This window comes from Nilaparvata lugens, chromosome 2, assembly GCF_014356525.2.
Source record: "Nilaparvata lugens isolate BPH chromosome 2, ASM1435652v1, whole genome shotgun sequence".
In the NCBI taxonomy this organism is placed as follows: Eukaryota; Metazoa; Arthropoda; class Insecta; order Hemiptera; family Delphacidae; genus Nilaparvata; species Nilaparvata lugens.
The window spans coordinates 62222225-62243754 of NC_052505.1; the positions used below are offsets into that span (position 1 = coordinate 62222225).

Sequence of the window (21530 nt, forward strand, 5' to 3'; positions counted from 1 at the left end):
TTAAAAGAAAGAAAAACATAAATTGATTTAATAATGAACATGCTTGTAACATTAACAATAAATATTTTCTTTTGTTTACATTGTTTTTTATAATGATTAAATGTCAATCCGAAACTACTATATATAACCAGGACTATACAGAGGCTTTGGGGAAGAATAAAAACTTTATAAATAAATTTACCTTAACGACAACTACTATGAATTAATATTTGGGCCTATTCGGCAGACAAATTTTGATATTTAAAAAAGAAAAAAAAATATTCACAGTTGGTTGTCGCTAATAACTGCTAAGCGAGACGCCTTCTGAATTGGCAAGTTGTTGGTACAAGTAAGCTCTGGTTCATTTGGGGTTATGTAGCTGGTTTTTCCAAGCTCAAAACATTCAAACTGTCACTCAAAATGATGAACACTATAAATAAAATATGGTTTAATTAATTAGTTAAAAAAAATTATATTCGCAATTATGTAAGTACAGCCTCTATAGGTCAGATAACGGGTGTTTATCTGCCTCTGATTAGATTACGATTTGTATTTGACATTGAAAACTGTTTCCTTTACTCTGACTGTTTATAAAATTCTTTAATGAATAAATTCGGGGATGTGAAATCAATCGTTATGTCACAATTTCTATAAATTCGACTGAATACTACAATAGTTTATAAGAAACACTCTATAAACTCAACATTATTCCCCTCTTTAATTCCAGTTCATTTTCTAGTTGGTAGTTCCACTTTTGCGAGTTTATGAGAATCATTTTTGGAACCAAATATTTTAAATTAATTTCAAACTACCAGGTCATTATATGTGACAATGAGTTGAATTATTCTTCTCAGAATGGAATTAAGGCTCTTGAAGGATTAATAAAACTTCATATGTGCCTTTGTATGTATTTTTGTGTGTATATATGTTCCAATCTCCTAAGCAATGCTAATTAACAGTAGCATGATTTATTGTTCTTAAGACGAGGACTTGTGTCCTGATTTTCGAGTAAAATGAGTTGATGGCATCAAATAGAAACCATACCATTAAATGAATGAAATCTCTCTCCACTCAACAAATACAGCAATTACACTCCGTCAGGATTTTGTGACTGAACTTTAATTACAAGGCCCTGAACAGAGTGACCCCAGTCTAATTTAGGGTAGCTCAGTGACGATAATTGAAGTGCTAATCTGTTGACGGCTGCTGTTATTCAGAAAATCCACTCAGTCTTCTTGTACTTGTCAGGCTTTTAGTTGATGAGCGAGGATTAAAGTGGGTGAAGAGACAGGAGTGCTTTTACTCCCACTAATTCCCCAGTGGATATTGGAAGATTGGTACCTGAAACAATGTGATGGGAAGCAGTGAAGCCAGCAGTAGGGGGTCCATTATGCAACTGTCACCAGCAACCAGCACTGGTCAGGTCATTTTGGTCACTATTATCGAGTCAATCCCTCCACCCCTCCACCCCTCCTTAGCTTTGCCCCAATTGTTGTATCCGTCAGGCTTTGATTGCACGTCGAGGTGCTTTTGTGCTCTGGGCATCAGCTGAAGATTGAGTCGCCGCGATTGATCCCCGGGAGGATTGTTGAGTGAAAGCTATTGGCTCCTGTTGTGGGATCAATCTAATCTGTCAGAATTGTCCTGTAAATGTAACTAAGTACTGTGATATTTGCAAGAGAGAACTTCGACTCTAATAATATCAAATTAACATAATAAACTACGGTACGATTAATGGTCATCATTGATTCAATTTAAAGCATTCATGTTATTTCGAAAGAATGAGAATGCTTGCAGTTTCAATAATGGTTAATTGATTGAATGGTTTGGTTTGGCTGGATAGGAAGCATTCAAGCGTTGGAGAGAATCTCATTATAGGCTTATGCACGGGGGGCTTTTAGCACTCATTACTGTTCAATCTGTAAACTATATACTTCTAAAATAGACTTACTTGAATCCAGACATCCATGGACTTTGAATCTCAAACCAGAGATGAAAGAAATAATCTCCTTCTTCAGATCTGAAGAAGTTTTCATTACTCTATTGTCCACCCATAATTTGAAATTGCTGCGCCTTGTATTGCTAGAACTGGAATTACCACCTTATCACGGGACGTTTCAATTCTTCTATTTGATAAGGAATTCAATAACTTGTTGGGAGGTGTGAGTTTAATATCACTTTCCTGGAGAGACTCAACTTAAACTTGAGGTTAATTGATCTCTCATCAATGTGTTTTTATTTTTACTACGTTTATAGTTTCTTGTATGTTATTCATGATTTGACTGGAACATTCGTACGTCTTATAGCATGATTTCTCTTTTCCCAATGAAAGTATTTGTGGAATTCTTAAACTTCGGATGTTGTTCTATTTGAGGATGAAAGTGGGATGAGATATCTACACAGTTAATCGCAAGTTGGTTATGTTTTAATTTATTTTCTCTTGCTCATATCAGGCAATACACAGAACATTCTTATCTCTTCTATTCAAATAAATTTATTCATATTTGTCAAGCAATTCATTTGAACTGTGTTCAAACTTTGTTCCGTAGTTGAGCTGCAAATTATTAATATCCCTTAGGTACTTCAGGGCTGAGATGCCAGATGTCTATGGAATGCATTCAGGAAGAGGTCTTCGGAAACCCAAGAAAGTAGTATTCGAGTAACATGTGGCTTCGGAAGTTGTAATAGAATATGCGTGTTGGTAATCAATCTGGTGGAAGTTGGGTGGTGGATGAGGGGGGGAAAGACTCACAATGGAATGTTGCGCGTGTACAGTACAGCTTGCAAATAGCCTACTTGTGTGAAAAGAAAATGAAGTGAGCATGTTCACTATATGTTTTATAGGTCATGTTATGAATTGGTCACTCACCAATTTATTGGTAATTGTTCCACTAGCTAGTCGCTTTGTCAAACTCGGCATTATAACAGTAAATTTGAACAAGACTGGGCTATCACCATTAAATAACTCCAATTACTATATTCTTCTTCAAATTTTGAAAATGCTCAACAATAGTATATTTTATCAAATCTAGAACAAATTCTTATTCGGCTCCCAAATTCAGCTACCTGATTTTCAGTTTATTTTGTGCAATATTGATAGGCACTTACTTTTGCTGCAAGCTGCTGTATTGTTGGCTGAATGGTGAGTTGACATCATGGTGGGGGGGGGGTTCCTATCACAGTTGCCGCGTGTCATTGGCTTCCCCTTTCACTCTCGCCGAATCCCCTGTTTTGTTGATCGGCCTTCTCCATTTCCATCTTGCTCGTGATAGCGTTCCTGTCTGCAACCTCACGCAAGTCCCCCTTTGTTCTCTTCTTAACCTACGTCACCAACTTTGGTATTCAACGACCCTCTACGAATATTCGCGCCTCTACCCTTTCGTTTCATGTTGTGCTGATTGGGAACGTGTCTGTCCTCTTTTCCTTGTGACTTCATGTTTGATTCGGATCCTGCCTTGAAGATTATGCTGTGAAGAACTGAAAAGAGATACGGTACAAGTCAGAGTTCGAAATGATTATGTAGAAATTGGTTGATGAGTAGACATTGATTGACCTAGCAATGAAATAGGCCTTTTATCGTAATGAGAAAGATCTGTCTATTTACCTGCTTAATCTTTTACTTGCAGTGACCATTTTCCTATATGAATTACAGCAGTATTGTACAGCAGCAAAGTATTGTACAGCAGCAAAGTATTGTAGAACTCCAATTATCCCAACTCGGATTATCCGAATCGCTTTTAGAAGAAATTTCCTAAACATAATAACAAAATAGAAACATTTCCACGAATTTCAGATATTCAAGAAGCATCAACACAATTTTTTAGCAAAGAGTTTTAACAAAAGTTAGCAAAGTTTATCTTATACAGTAATAGTACTTTTTGTCATAGTCATTCAATTTCAGCTGTTTTCCATGCATGAAATCAAGCCGGTAAACAGCTGGTTGCAGAACAAATAAACATATGATTCTCTGAATTCTACTGTAATGAAATCATATGTTCTCTTTACAGTCGAGTATGCTCCCTAGTCCAAAATAGGAACAGCAAAACTGCTAAAAAAACGGCCTTCAGCGCTCCAGGTGGAAGTTTTGTTTTATAATCACAAAATTCCTGATTCGGAATTTGTAAACTATGTTATGTTTATAATGCATGTAGTAACTTCAGCACAAGCAGGTAATGTTTTCCATTTCCCAATTATTCTTCTTAAGATTATGTCAAAAAATAGTGTATGTTACTTGGACGAGAATGTCTCTTGGAGGACTCGAATGAAATTCCAGGCTCATGCCTCGACTAGAAACATAATTCTTGCCCTGCAAAGGTCCCCTTTCCGTCAATGTGACGTAAAATACTATTTCCTACAGATACCTTGAAAAGTGACCTGCACTGATTGCAGGCCTCACAGAATCACTTTTTCACATGCGCAAAGTAATACTTTGCGTTCTCGAGATTTGCAGCATGAGAACGCAAAATAGTAGGTTATGTAGAGGACCAGTGCGGTAAATCGAAATTAAGTTAGTAAAACTGACGGTGGTAGTTATTTCTATGTGTACATAAGATAAAACCCCCTTCAACCATTCAATCATCACATCAGAGAGTGGCTCAATAGCTTAGTTGAGAGGGTACTGGACTGAAAAATGAAATATTGATAAAGATGATGAGGATGGGGATTTCGAATCCATTCAGTATTTTTTTGGGCTGAGAACTTTCAACTTCAATTAAAATTATTCGTGTAATTTTGACAAAATAAATATTTTAAATTAAGAATTTGAAAATTTAAAAATTAAAATTGACTGAATTATTTATTAATTGATAAATACTTAAATTCTTTTAAAATAATATAATTTGTAAAAATAATGTTAAATATTCTTAATTATTTATTCATTTATTAGGTTAGCACATACAATACAATGATCCGAAAAGAAAATACAGGCTTTTGCCCATAACTATTCATTATCTTGAATAATATTTATTTAATAATTCATAAATTTGTCGATATTATTATTTTTTAATTAAAATTTTAAAATTAATTGAATTTAATTATAAATTAAAATTGAAATTTATTGATTAAATTAATTTTAATTATAGTATATATTATACATATTGAATATATTATTTTTTAATAATTATAATTTCAGGACATTTCACCCATAATTACTTAACTTTCATATTCAATGGTAACTGTAGGAAAAATTTAATGTGAAATACGTGCTTAAAGTTCCTTTGCTGTACTCAAGAAACCATTCTTACGGTGCAGCAAAGTGTCACTTTGCGCACTAGTTGCATAAATAACTATAACCGGTTATAATTGAAGTAGGTAAAGCAATTATTGTATATTTGATGGCGATATACTCTCTTGATTCTCAATTTTTATGTGAAAGTTCTAATAATTCGAATATTTGGTTAACCGAATAGGGTCTAGTCCAAATTGATGCGGATGATAATTGTTCTACTGTATAAAAATGATACATTAGTTATTACATGCCAAAAAAGTTCATGATTATTACTATGAGGCCCTTTCTTATATGCTCGATAGGAATTTTATTGAAGTCAACTCAATCCAGCGTTATATATGGAGCTAAGTTTAATTTTATCATAATTGAATCAAGCTATGGTCGCATTCATTTAAATGTGTAACATCCCGAGTTTTTACAACCAAATGCTTAAATTCTGTTCGAGTATGGATAAAATCATACTGCCTCAAGACAGATCATTCATTATCAGACTAATATTCACATGATAGAGTCATATTCTAGCTGCAAATATTCTCTATTGTTTTCTATTCTTGGATATTTCACAAAAACCCATCAATACAAACAAATCTTGAGTTATCTAGCTTTTTTGGTCACTTCATCAATACAATTCCATGAGATCTTTTATTTGTTCTAAAAACCTTGATCCTTTCAAGTAAAAATAAGATTCATAAGATTGGATTGAAGAAGATATTTATTGGAATGAAATGAGAGATTGAACGATATGTTTATGCAGCAATTGAACAAGAAGCATGCTATATGTCTCACATTCATCTTGCTGAAAGAGAAGTAGATTAATTAGGTTACATAAATTCATTCTTATTCGTAAAAATTCATTCATTTTAACATCCAGTATACGAAAACTCTTGAAAGTATCATAAATACAATACATTTATTTCAACCTTCTCATGCAGTGATTATGGTATTGCAGTACCTGCACTGCACTATTATTCAGATAAACTGAATAAAGTGTTATCAATCTTCATTCATTTGAGAGTGTCATAAATATTGAATAATAATTATAGATTTATAGAATTTGTGAGGTACCTGAATTGTAGTGATTCAGTTGAGCTGAGGAATTGTCCGAATGAGGAGGCGGCAGAATCTCAAACCGAGATTCCGAGTTGTGGAACCAATGAAGATGGAGCCGGCCGGCAACTGCTGAGAACAATGGTCAGATTCACCATCACAATGGAACCGGCGTTGGTCGATTTTCCAAATGGGCTTAGGCTCACAACAAAGCTCCCTCTTCTCCTAATCAAAGGTCTTCGTGAGAGTTGGTGGTGGGGAAGGAGAAGGAAGTACAGGAAGATGGAGATGGAGAATAACAAAAAAGATGGACGAATAGGAGACAGAAGAAAGGAGAAGGAAAGGTAGTTGTAGAAAAAGTAGAAGGTGAAGAAGAAGAAGGCTAGGAGAAAAATTTGAGGTAGTGTAATTGAGTAAAGAAATAGACTAGTGAGTTCTTTCAAATTGACTTTTGAATTCTGAAGACTATCGACTAAGAAATAGTGCTCAAGAATTCACTAATTTTTGTCTGTACCATCATTGATTTTTTTTTTCATTTTGTATTTAGTAACTTTCGCCTTTTTGTGAAAATTTCTTGGATAATAATAATAATAATAATGCTTATAGAGAAGAATATATGTTATCATCTCTTGTGAAACTTCATTTGATATGTAGGCCTGTTGGACCACCACTATAAAAACTCAAAATTGAATTATTCAATTGCGATTTGAAATAAACATTACAAACAGATTGTTGAGAAACATGATTGATTTCATACATAGTCCATTAAAAATGGTACATAATCGAAATGATGGTAATAATGTTGCAGCAACTACTTTCTCATCTGATCGTCAGTTCCAGTTTAGTACATATGAACTCTTTTATCTCTGCTCCATGTATTTCTTTCATACGATCACCAAACTGTAGCACGGTGATTGAATCATTGCAAATTTCAATCCAGACATTCCACGTTGATTCGTCAATTTTTCTCAGGATTGTCATTTCATGTTTTGAGTTACATAAAATGAACAAGGTGTGATAGAATACCGGTTGGTAATATAATAACGTATGACAACCGGTGATAAGTCATGTCCCATTCTAAATTTAGATCGAAAATTGGCTTACTCTTAACATGTAAACTGTCATTAACATTGCTAGTTATCAACCAATGCATAAATATTAATTTGTGGTAAATTTCATACAGGTAGTTGAAGTATTTAATAAACAGTTTGTTTCCTTGTCAAGCTGAAACCAATCGCTGTGAATAAGTCTTGAATTCAATCATCTTATAATTTCACAATATTCTAAAAGTATAATGTAATAAGATTTTATATCTTTAGATTTTAAGTTTGAGATAAGATTTTATATCTTCATAATTCAGTTGAATGAGATATGATTTTACTTTGTGAATGAGAAACTCCATAATATAATTATGTTCCATCTAAAGTAGAGCGTGCACTAGGTCGGTGGAGCGGCAGCGGCGTGACGCGGCGCGGAGAATTTCCGACCTGGAATTAAATACATCTACAAAATGATATGGCTTGATATATCAATGTGCGGTTTCTGTCATTTATTTTCTTTTGAAACTGTATCGGAAAAATGTATAATGAATTTGGATTCATATAAGTATATTTAAGATGTTGAAACGACAGAGTAAGTTAATATTTGAAGAGTAATTTTCAATTTCAAATTAGAACTTCAACAACTATGTCTTAATTCAAATCGCAATTGACAAATCTACGTCTAACGACTAACTATAGTCCAGTCACTATATACATTGGTGCATGCAATTTATATTGTAATTCTGATTTTTTAATATATTATTTGGGTACATAAGAGAAATCCAGAACCAATTTCTTCATGCAAAATTTCCTTGTGCTAGGTATAGAGTGGCCCAAAAACCTCGTATTTTCGGCTCATTTTCCAGTTTTCAGCTATTTCTGCCAAATCTCGTAATCGGACAGAAAAATTTGCTCTCGCCTTTTTTATATTATAAAATTCTGAATAAAATGAGATCATTCGGAACTCTCTATCTTCAATGAGTACTGAGTTATGATTTTTCAAAAATGAGTGAAATTTGAAGAAAAAATAAATTTTGAAGAATTTTAGTTTTTGATCAACAATATCTTCGTCGAAAAATGGAAAATTGTTGAGTGTACTTAATCCTATATACCAATACACAAACAATTGCCAATTTCTATATTCAAATCTGCATGTCTTGTGAAATACTTCTGATGAAATTTCCAAATCTAGTGAGGATGTGGAAATTGTCTACCCCTCTACCCACTCCGATAAATAATACTTTCGATTCCAATACAATTCGAAAGTTACAGATGATTTTAAAAATGGCGTTTTCAGTTTTTACATATTTTTTCCGTGATTTTACTGTTGATCAAGAGTTTCTAAAACGAGTCTGATACATCATATAAACTCACGATTGATTCCAAATTGTAGATAAATTCATCCTCTACGAGCTCAGTTGCCTAAAATCCTTCTTGAATCACTTTTCCCTATCATAGAACTGCCAAAACCGTTAATATGAGAAAAATATCTACAATTTCCGAATTTTTTCAACAATCGAATCTCACTTTACGAACATATTTTTTCATGAATCGTTTACAGCAAATGGAAGAGAAAATTCTATTGTACATTTCAATATCAAGTAATGATTTTTATGATAAGGGGTTACCGAGATACATAGCTTTGAATATAGAAATTGGCCATTTTTTGTGTATTGGAATATGGGCTTATGTACACTCAACAATAAATTTCCCATTTTTCGACCGAATTTGACTTGTTATGCATGATTTTGGACTGCCTTGACGAGCCGAGAAGAATTAAGTGTAGTACGATGAAATCTGAGCATTGTGTCAAAAGTTATAAGTGTTTGAAATTTTGATCCTTGAGGTGTCCTTGAGCGCTCCTCTCCACTAGGAAATACTTAAATGAAGTGGTACTAACGGGTGATTCTCATAGAACATAATCTCATGAACTTATGTCATTGTGCGGAATATCAATGTGAGGACAATGTAGTTGGTGAAGATGGTTGAAGCTGAAAATTAGGTGTTTTTCACAATACAAGGAGTATTGTTGTCAGGTGTACCTGGAAATCTATATGAGATGGAGCGCTCTAACTGATCTCAGACTGTAGAGCACAAAAATACGCCCAGAGGGATTTTGAATTATACATCTAAATGGTAACAGATGGAAGATATTGTTGATCGAAAACTAAAATTCTTCAAAATTTATTTTTTCTTCAAATTTCACTCATTTTTGAAAAATCATAACTCAGTACTCATTGGAGATAGAGAGTTCCGAATGATCTCATTTTATTCAGAATTTTATAATATAAAAAAAGGCGAGAGCAAATTTTTCTGTCCGATTACGAGATTTGGCAGACATAGCTGAAAACTGGAAAATGAGCCGAAAATACGAGGTTTTTTGGGCCACCCTGTATCTAGCACAAGGAAATTTTGCATGAAGAAACTGGTTCTGGACTCCTCTTATGTACCCAAATAATATATTAAAAAATCAGAACTACAATATAAATTGCAAGCACACACCCTTTTTTATGTCCATATTGACTGAACTACTTGTCCAAAAAGGCGTCGCGCTCGTAGTGCACGTACCTTCCATATTCCGCTCTCCTTTAGAATCGGTTTCCATATTCAACCAAATAAATATTTCTATCAGGAGAAATAGATTTCTATACCAATTAATAAAACAAAATAAATCTGTTAGCACCCTTTTGTTTTTAAAACAACTTTAAAAATAAAATAAAAGGGTGCTATAAGATTTATTTTGTTTTATTAATTTAAAAGTAGCCCATGTCAATAAATGTTCTATTCCTATACCATTATGAAATTCAATTGAAAAATAAATTATGAAGTTTTTGTCTTGACATCATATCAGTTTTTTTTTGATGCGGTAATGATTACCCTGCTTGATATTAGTAGAACGTCAACAAGTGTAAATCTAGATTATATTTGTTCTATGGTATTTGGCAGTTTGGTTTATTTCTGCAAAAACGTTAGAAGTAGAAAAATTGTGAAGATCAAGATCACATTTTTTATCGATCTGCTAGTTAGTTATCATACACTATCATAAGTCAAGATCGCTAAGCTTTCTCCTTGAAGTTTTTGAATAGTTTTATGATGAGTGGCTGGGGGAGATTGAGATAACAGAATAATGTTGATATGACCACGATTCACTTATGAACGATTTCAATGCCAAGTTCAATATAGCAATAACTATAGAATTGTTTTTTACACAATGCTTTGCAGAAAATTTTGAAGAGCTCTGTTGAGCTATGAAAAGCAACAGATCTTTGTAATGCTAATTTTAGACGCAACATGTGTTGCTTCCGTTTGTCTGTTTATTGTCGATTATTTGGTTTATTCCACTGGATGCTGTATAAGATGATCCCTAATGCATTTCATTCATTTGCTATTTTTATAAGACCTCTAAATCAAAATACATTTGCGCGCATCTACTTTGTTGTTTGTTTGGGAGATTTTTTTTATTTTCAGCGAACATCAAACTGAGCTAAAAGTGTAATTAGTGTGGATATGTAGGCTTTCTTGTGGATTGTGGTGGTATTTTGTGTAGTGTTCAATCTTCATGATCAGTTCTGTCTTTGAGTTAGAATGGAGAATGTATCGTACTTTTTAGACAACTTCAACTTCTCATAGTTGCTGTTGTCATGTCGAAGAAATTACATCTCCTCATTGGTTGCAATTGGTTGGCAATTCAATAAGGTTTTCAATTACTCAATGGGTTGGCTGATACTTCAAGTAGTACACACTCAATCTTATGGATAAAAATTTTGATGTAAAATACATGATCTGAAATTAATGTTGGAACTGTGATAAAATATTTTAAGTTAAATATTCAGATAAATATTCAGTAATCTACAATTCTTTGTCTTTTAATTGATATTTTGAAATCAACCGCGTTCTAAAGTTGAAAATGGAGCTGTAAATATAAACATAATCTGAAATTCATATTGAATTTGTGATTCATTGAAAATCAAATTTCTAGTTCAGTATTGACGATTTTGTAATGAATGATTCATTAAAATCAACCACATTTCAAATTCACCAATGCAGAGCAATTTAAATATTTGTAACTGGGTTTTTCAGGCACACTTCTTCCGATTTGAATTTCATTCATGAGAGAAAACGGTTACAGGAATATTCATCATCCAGATTTGTTTTACAAGAGCAAACATTGAAATTGAGATTCGTGTCTTATCATTGTTTAGCAGAATGAGGAGAATTTTCATCCCCCTCTATGCAAAGATGAAGGACTTATCGTCGTCTTTCTCTGCAATAATGTAAAGCCGCAATATTTGCATTGCTTCTGCGCATGCGCAGTGTAAAAGTCTGCGTCCTCCACTGAGACACAGTTTCTGCAACTGTACCGATCTTTACCGCCGGGATGATGCCTACTTTTATCATTTATCTCTCCCTCTCAAACACTTTCTCTCCTCTTTCTCTGTATTTCTCTCTTTCTGTCTCTCAATCTCTCTACTTGTCTCTCTTTCTCTACTGCAACATGTCTCTCAACTCAATTACTCGAATCAATGTGATAAACTCTCATGCCCGATTTCACCAAGCTCGGTCAAGAACATGGTCAAATCGCCTACGTTATCCAAGAAGTGAACATTTGATTTCTATGGCGATAGGCGTATAAAGCGTACCCCAATGTAGGTATCTAGAATACATTCTATTCTAGTTACAATGGCATACCCGGTTTGAGCATGTTCAAATGTCTTTATTGAGCTTGGTGAAACCGGTAGTTACCTATTCTTCAATGTTAATTTTTCACTATCTAAATATCGTGTGAAACTTCAATTGATTGATTTAGATTGATTTTTATTATGATGTTCTGGATCTCAATTGAATCAGTTGTTTGGTCAGTTTTTTCATTTGAAAATTTTTAATTTTCAAAATGAGATAATATTAAGAAAAAGTATAGATTGTGCTGTAACGAGAAAAAAAATTAAACCGAATATCTTGATTATTTTGCTAAAAAAGATTATTTTTAAAATATTCACAAATATTAATATATAATAATATAAAAATATATGTTTCTGGTGTTCTTTAGAACTAGGTTAAAAATCTGAAAGTTGTACGATAATTGATACACTATAAATGTCCAATTGTTTGAATGAACAAGCGAAATAATCTGTTAATTCCACCCCTAGAGGTCTGAAGGCGAGTCTATTTGATGAGCACCACGTTTGGGGCTAGCGAAGCGAGCATTACAGTTGGTACCACCATAAATAACCAAAATCTGCAATATAATTTTGAACTAGTCACGTTTGGGAAAATCAACTTTTCACTTTGTTATCGATCCTTTGGTGGCTCTATGATCTATGTATAGTGAGAATTTCTTTGTTCCATTTCACGTTACAGCTCAGTAATTAGCAGCGACTGTTACGAACCCTACTATTCTGCCTCTCCTCATCCACCAAGCTATCACAGATCAAAAGCTGAATAATTCAGTTATCATCGACTTCTTGTTGATGTATAATCACATTGAATTTAGTTGTCAAACGCACTGCACTGCCAAATAGGCACGCCCTCACTTTATTCCGGAATTCGTCTGAATTAGCAACTGTGTAAATTAATTATCGAGCTGGACTGTTCTGAATATTGCATTTCGATGTGCAGATGTTGAATCACATTTTGGACGCAACACTATCTGCCAAACCGTGGCAGATGTTATTCAATGCATAGTTTTGATCTTCCAAATTATTGAAAATATTTCTCGTTCATTTCTTACTTTTAATAACTAATCTTATATAAAATAATAATTTCATAATGATAAAACTACTTAATTTACAATCACAATCGCTTATTTATTATAAAAAACGGAAGTTATATATTTACCTTGAATGACCTTGGAGAAACATGGGACAGGATGACCTTGGGTCAAGGTCATAACTACTAACGACACACTCCACTACTATCTTTATTCATCGCATTTAATTTTCCCGATAATTCTAATTATCGTTTCAATAAGTAGGCTACCTATAAATTTTGTCCGCAAAGACTTTTACGGGCCAAAGTGGTATCGCTCGAATTTCTTCTGTTATTATCTCACTTAGAGCTTCAAGTGTGTGTGATTGTGTTTGTTGACACATACTTCCAGGTAGTCCCATGTAAATATTTATCACATTGTATTCAAATACGTACTTGACATGAGGAAAGACACAACAGGGTCATGCACAAAACTGTCCTATTTACAATTTTTACTATACTTTCCGCATCAAAATGTAGGTCCTTATATGTCACTTTAAATAGTCCCAAGATTCAATTACCACTCCACATCTCCATGCAACGAAATGAGGCGTTCAGGATAAAATCTCCCTTAGAAGCGTCTCTGGATGTATGGCATGTTGAGACCATACAGTATTGATATGTTGTCTTCTAAATTGTATCAGTAAAAATCACGCACCATTGTCACATTACGATTTAAATTGTCAGTAATGTTTTCTCAAAAAACTTGAGGACCAATAATGAAGTTTCGACTACAAATAGTCATCTGCTTGCTTACAATTCAGTTGTCCAGTTTCTATTGTTACTGTATTTTATAATACTTCATATAACATTTGATATCGAAATCAGTAATGCTATTCAAATAAGACATAAACAACAAAACTCATAAGACTATTTTATTGTTGACACAGTTAGTGCTTTCATTTTCACTTGATAGAAATTCTTCGTCAACATTTCTTGTAGGCTATCGTTTATTTCTAAATCAATTACCGTTCATGAAAAATGAAGTTCTGTTACAGTTAGATTTTTCATTGAAGACGCAAAATGCACTGCTTGATCTCAACAAAACAATGAAAATAATGTGACACCTCTCATACTTGAGAGAATATAGATGTAATAAAAACCTCTATTTATTGAGCCAAAAAGAGTAATTCCATGGAAGCCCAAAAGCAAATAACCTTGAAAGGACTAAGTAAGCCGTTTCTATGCCCATGTTGTTTGAACTAACAGGAGCTGAATGTATGCAGAGGGCGTTGGGTAATAAACGGAAATACGAGCATTTTATTCTAATTTTATGGCTTCAAAGCGTTTGTGAACTTTGTATGGAAGTTACTGTACATAGATGATTAGCTAAAATTATATAAAGTACAGCAGTTCACTTCATAGGGCTCTGAAATGAAAAGAGAGGAAGATGTTTTTCAGCTATTATATTAAGAAATGGAAGATTAATGTTTTTAGAGGGCACACATTCAGAGGAAAGATTTATTTAAAGCAGAGAAGGTAGGGCGAAATTGCTATCCTCTCTCCTTGGTAAATTGGGAACGAGCAGGTAACCCGTGCTCCGCATGGGTCTCTTTTAAAACTTGACAAACTGAAAACTTGACGGAGTGGAATCTTGAAGAGTTTGAAATAGGCCTAGAACCATCCTTGGTTAATTAAGAATCTACATGCAAAATTCAAGTTGATCAGCCCAGTAATTCTTTCAGTAGCCAGTTCTTTCTTTTATTATAGTTGTGGTGGTAACCTAATAAAGTGACAGAACTCAAATCTTGTTTAGAAACCTTCCTCAACTCAATGGCAACCTGACAAATCTGGACTGGTTATTAATTTAGTTGCCAAATTTCAACCATCTGTTTCGAAGAGGTAGTCTCTAGATTTTAGTTCTATATTAACATAAAGTTATGTATTCATGTCCTATGAATGAAGTTTGAACATTAATTCTGAAAAATGTAGAAGGAAAATTGAAATTTGGGCTCCGAGGTGCACGAGATTGATATTTTAGAATCTATGTGCAAAGTTTGGAGATCCAAATCATTCCCGTTTTTCCGATATGCAATCCACAAGTTGACATGTTTTGATGCGAACAAACACAACCCTACTTTCTCTTCTTATATAGATGTGAAGAATCAATTATAGTAAGTAGCTGATGCTCTGGAAAATTAGCACCAGAAATATGAAGAAAATATTGTTCTCCCTGTAAACAATATGAAGAATTCCATCCAATCCTATAGAATATCTCAAACGATTGAGATTATGTCCAAAAATACATTGCTGTGACAATTTTCCCCCTTGATAGCAAATGTCTTGTGATGTTTTACATGACTTGGTTCGACTTGAATAACAAAGGCAAGGCGTTTTACGAAAAAGCATTGGTTGAATGAGAAACATAGGTGTTCATAAACAATGCTGTCACTTAAAAGTAAGATTCACTAGGCTTTATTATAATAGTATGCCTACCAGTCGAGGCATTCTGCAAAAATGCTCTCGGATAAAGTGATGATATTATACAATTTTAAATAGATGAGATTTCCTTCAAACTGTCAGAATTCCTTATAAATAACACCATTGCTTCCCTATCAACTAATGCTGACAGCTTTAAATGAAAATAATTCCAAATGGCAGAATTCTTTATAGCTAACATAATTGCTTCCTATTCAGATAATTGTGACAGTTTGTAGTGACTCTGAGTATAGGTACTCGATAGTAGCAGGAGCGGCAGCACACATCATTATCGACTGGTTGCTTAATGTTATCGCTGGCTTGTCATAATAATGTGCGATGTAGTTAGAATGCGTAAGGGAGGCAGGGAAACAGGGATGAGTTGGCGGGAATTTGGCGTGGCTAGGTTGGCAGCAGGCTATGGGGTGGCCTGGGATGATGCTCACGTCAATTTCGGGCGCCGCCTCAACAGGTGGTGGCGTCGCAACGTCTCCGAGTTTGACCTCCTCGCTCGCGGTTCGAGGTTCGAGGTGGCGAGCTCCTCACGAGTTCGAGGACCCGAGGACACCCATCCATCAGGGGTCTGTCTGTAGTGAACAAGTGCCAGTGACCGACATGCTTTGATTATGTATCACTTTTTCTCGAGGAAATTCGAACTTTTGAAACTATGTATGTACTGTCTGCGAGGCAACTGCCCTGTTTTCTCTGGTGAGTTATCTTCATATAAGATTTTGCTTTGTTTTAGAGAAAGATTCCCTTATCGTTGAAATAACTCTAACTTTTGAATGTTCTGTATTAAATTTATATCCCATCTGTCATACATATCCTCGTACGTATGATGAATGTACTGTCTGTGTGGTAACTGCCCTATTTCACTGCTGAGTTACCGTAATAAGATACTCATCTTAAGATTGCTACTTTATCACCAAAGGGCGTCGTTATACAGTAATATATCTGGTCATAGGTATTTATGGCTATAGATCATGTCCGGACATAGATAATAGATATTTGATCGTTTGTCGTCATCAAATGCCTGATGGTCTTAACACAGGTGTAATAGGGAATCAAATATTTGATTAAAGATGGTCAGACATCCATGACCATGAATATAATCATAAATATGACTGCATGTAATAGGGACTCTGGGGTAGAGATTTTTCCTAGATGTTAAAACAAATCCACACTTTCGAAGCGATGCGTATACTGCCTGTGTAGGGATCTGCCCAGTTTTGTCTTGTAAGCTACGTTAATGCAGATTACTCATCATATACATCAAGATAGCTTTATAATTCGATGGTGGCTCTAGAACTGCTAAGGGTGGAAACTTTGGTTACCACTGTTCGGTTACTATAATCAAACAGGGAGTAAATCGAACTCATGCTATTTTGTAGAGGCACTCAGATTATCTACCAGTGGGAAAAGGGAAAGTGTTCATATTCATGACTGGATTTTCTAGTGAAGTGAATCTTTGGTGAAACTGTGCTGAACTATTAATTCACTTTGAATGTATGCCATTGTGTGATGATACTATGTCAAATACATTGTGTGCATATTGATTCCTTGTTTCATGTAATATCCACACCTTTCCAATATGTTCACTTTCAAATTGTCCACTAGCCAATCTTCTTTATTTTTTCTAATTATTCAGATTTTATAATAATTGAACAATTTCCATTGTTCACCATAGCTTACCATAAAAATAATCCCACGACTGGTTCTCGTTTCGGCAAATATCTTTTTGCAATAAATCATAATTAACAGTAATAACAAATCTATTACGCAGCGATGAATGAACTCTTTCAAATAATATCTCATTGTGATTCTGGATTAGTCTTCTAGCCCCAGGCGCGTCACATATTAGGGATGTAAGTAGGGCTATATGCACCAGCTCGATTTAAAAATGGAGATAGATCAGCTGCTTGGTTAAAACCCGGTAGATTAGCGTTAAACGTAGACGGTGCATATTGCCCCATTACTTGTGCATATACTTCAACAACTACGGTACTTGAATCAGTCAATCCTTCCTTAGTAGCATAATACTGATCACTTGGTGGTTGGTGCAGCCCAACAATAAGGAATGCAGTCTAGAACATTGAATTGTCTTTTCTAAAACCTTGCTATTTGCAATAAGGGGAAAAGGAAGAAAAATTATGAAATATATATTTATATAATGAGGGATATTGATTCTTTCCAGCACTACACATGATTCGTGGCACAGTAGTTTTTGAGTTGAGTGGGGTAGGGAGTGGGAGACTTGACCCACACACTGGGAAGGTGGAGTGCCAGCCATGCTTGGCTCTTTCAAGCGTCGAGTAGCATGCACTTGGAGCATCCCCTTTCCCCTCACTTTTTTAAATAGCGAGCATTCCTATTAAATAGCATCATTGTTTGCCATTCAATATATTAATATAAATATGGTTCTTGTAGCTTAAATTCCCTGTTTTCATGCAAAACCGAGGTAGGGTGCGATAGGCTACTGGATTTTCTGTATTTGACCAGATTCTATATTCTATATCTATTTCGGCTTAAAGCTCTTTAATGTACGGCTTGAACAGCTTGTTCATGAATAGACTATTTTTACAATATAACTGAATGTGAAGAGAATGAAGCATTCACAGGATGAGTTTATCGATGAAGAGAAATATTTTTTTATCTTATCAGAAATGAGTTTATTCTTTTTTGTGCTAATGTCCACATAAATTTTGGATAATGGGATTCTATACTATGAAATAACTTCAAGCTACACTTGTGCTGTTTTGTGTGGAGTCAATTCCTTTTTATAAAAAAATTCTGAAATTCCGCTTGAAAGTACAGCGGCACACAGATGAAATTTCATAAGTTATAGTTCAAGTTTCATCAAGCTATTACAACAAGCTTACAACAGTTAATAATCCAGATGATTGATTTTGACTAGTTGTATAGTCAGTATTGGTTGTATGTGAAGCGTTGGCTTTTTTCATAAGGGAATGCTGACAGTTCATCAACTGCTACTCGAAGGGCAAATTAATCCTTCTCAAGGTCATTATTCCAAACATGAGACCCGGTTCAAATTGATGTAACGTGTACTCACTGTATTCCAAATTTCATCAAGAGAATCGTCCGACATACCAACTTGTATACTTAAATACAAAAGTTGCTCACTTGTTGTATTAGGATAACGGAATAGTAGGTACCGTAGCTTTACCATAGTAGGAAAATATATAGCTTTATGCTATTTTTCTCTATAATAGTACGGGTACTAACGATCTTATTGTGCCTCACTGACAGTACTTTTATTGATGTCATTATCGATTTTTATCATTGATACTATACTGACTCCATTTTTGTCATTAACTTTTCCCTGGATCAAAGATTGATTATTCGGAAGAATGTTGCCACAACAAACACACTCATGCTGCTCCCTGCTATATAGTAAGATTCATTGCAATTGGAAGCATTGCTGTTATAGGGAATCCTGACAGTTCAAAGTGAATATCAATGCATTATTTTCTTATCTACTTTGCCCTTGTTGCTGCATGCACAGTGCACCACTCCCCAATATTCAGTGAAACTGGAGTCAGTTTCGACTCCATCACTCCATCATTCTGCCACTCTGTTGCTCCGGCAAAGTTTCCGCTTGTGCTTCTCCAGCCTCTTCACTCCAGCCTACCAAACTTGTCGGAAGACAACACACGCTTTAATTAGCGTTCCAACTTGCATCATACTCCATCTCATATGTGTGTGTGTGTGTGTGTGTGCGTACAACCAACCCGAGAAGATTGGAAGACAACCTAAGTGAATGCCAGCTAATAATGATATTGTGCATTATTTGAGATTCACTCCATACAGTGAGCTTTGGTTGAGCGGAATGGTTTTGGTTGGTTTTATTTGTAGGGTATATCGACAAGTGAATGTCCAACATTGGTATCAGCGTTGTCAAGTGCTGACAGCACGGGTTGAATGGGAAGAGCTGCTGATATTTACAAGGAATTCTGACATTTGCAAGTGAATCCCACCCTCAGCTGGCACATGTCTGTTGAGTAAACTGGCAAAGAAATAGGGAGTGTTCTCTTGGCAATGAAAATATTTTCCGCGGTGCGTTTTTTGTGTTGATGGTAGGGATGGTACATGCCATAGGATGCTTGCTTACAGCTACAGTGATTGGTCTAGTGGGGGGGGGGTTAAGAGGGTGAATTGGGGTTTGTTGGTTTGTTTGTTTAACGTACATTTAGAGCCTGATGAGCGTATAGTACACGACTGCATGTTGTAGTTGGAAGGGACCACAGTGAATGTGTCAGCTGCCCTTATAAATAACACCAATTCTTCTCATTGAACCAATGCTGACAGATTGAATTGAATGTGACTGTGCACCAAGCTCCTGTTTCCCTTGTATTTATAACGAAGAGATCGATACTACATGTAGTCATAGTACGTACAGTACAGAACAGTACAGGTACAGGTACAGAATGATGATAGTGCCTGCTGCTGTGGCTGTGAGCAAATGGAGACATGAGCCTATTCTGCTTTTGGCAGGATAATAGTCTATTACCTACCAATACAGCATGGCTCATTGTTTGTGCAGCCACTCCAGTTATTATTAATAGAACGGTTATTGATTCTGTGATCAATTTGCAGTTATTGGCATCACCGTGCTCACAAATTATATTCGGTAATGAAATTGCGAACATCATGTATCGTTGATCGTGATCTTTCATCGTATGGAAAATGTATGATCTAAATTCGCCTTACGTAAAAATAGTTACAGTATTAAACTATAGTAGGATTCACGCTAAACTATCAGCAATGGTTGAATAGGAAGCATTGATCTCATTTATAACGGATTTTGATAGTTTAAATTTCGTATTGAATGAAAAAGACTAAGAATTGTCAAAAAACCACTGATTTATTGATAATTAGAAAGACCGGTAGACAATTTCTTAGTCTTTTTCATTCAATATGAATAATTAATTACCACAATATCAACTTCTCAACAACACAAAAAGTTTAAATTTCATTTCATTATAGATATCATGAAATTATCTCATGAAAAATCAAGCCAGACTTGCTGTAGGCTGATATAAATTTTACATGCGATCACTTTAAATGCAACAGCTGCCCAAAAGGCTCAATTGATTACTAAATAATTATAAAAGATTTTCTTTCTCACAGTTCTGTTTGCTAATTTTAAGTATACTTTATTTATATCAGTCTGTGTTCAAATTATTTGACAAAGACAATAACATTTTATTCAATTTGATTCATGGACAAATACAATTCGGGGACATACAATATGCATTTGTCCAAACCTGTTGCAATCTCAGATCCAAAACAAACAGTTCAGATTTGTTGGGAATGTTGACAGTTTGAATTGAATGTCATTATATCAACTGGATTTGTTTTGGTTATGATGTGTAGAATTTCGGCCGGTAGACTTCAGCAGCCATTCCTACAGGTGGACTGGATTCGCCGAATACTTTTAATAGAGATTCTCCGTCTCCCTACACAATTGGCGAACAGACTCAATCAGCGCCGCCCCTACCCCCCGCGCCATGGCCCCCGAAAACAATGAACGGGCACACGGCATGACGACTGACAAAGCACAGCCGAATTGATTACTTCACCACTGCACCACTCCAAACTGTCAGCATTCTTTGTCAGTTGAATCAGTGCTTCCCATCCAACCGACGTTCACAGTTCAAAATGACTCTGCGTCAGTCCACCGGAAAAACGTGGATTTGATGCATCATCATTCGCCACTGTCGCCATCACACACGCTAAATTGAAATTCACTGATATCAATAGGCTTAGCTTCACAGAAAAGACTCGTTTTGGAGTATCGAGTATCGTCAGATGACAAGGAAATGAGAACGCTGGATGACGGAAAAATTGTAATGGAAAACAATGACGTCAATTGTAATATAAAAATGTAATAATGATGAAGTTGAATGAAAAACATGTAGAGAAAGTTGTCGGTTTTGTTCATTTAAAATTGAAATTGAAAAATTGATCCAACGAAACACTTTGCCACTATTATAATTACACCATCTCAACCGCCTTATGGACGATTTGATTTGACAGATACTTGAATTTTTCGT

The 21530-nt window shown here is 34.9% G+C and overlaps 1 protein-coding gene across 6 annotated transcripts in view; it reads left to right on the top strand.

Moving 5' to 3' along the window:
- The window catches only part of LOC111044246 (rho guanine nucleotide exchange factor 18), a 165135-nt gene that overhangs the window by 52294 nt on the left and 91311 nt on the right, over nt 1-21530 (top strand). The window contains exon 1 of one of the 6 annotated variants that reach the window (XM_039422380.1): nt 16053-16164. The exons of the other annotated variants lie outside the window; for them this stretch is intronic. Within the exon in view, the coding sequence (XP_039278314.1) occupies nt 16083-16164 (82 nt within the window). The 5' untranslated portion in view covers nt 16053-16082. Of the gene's footprint in view, nt 1-16052; nt 16165-21530 lie in introns of those variants that run through there. 6 annotated transcript variants of the gene reach the window in all.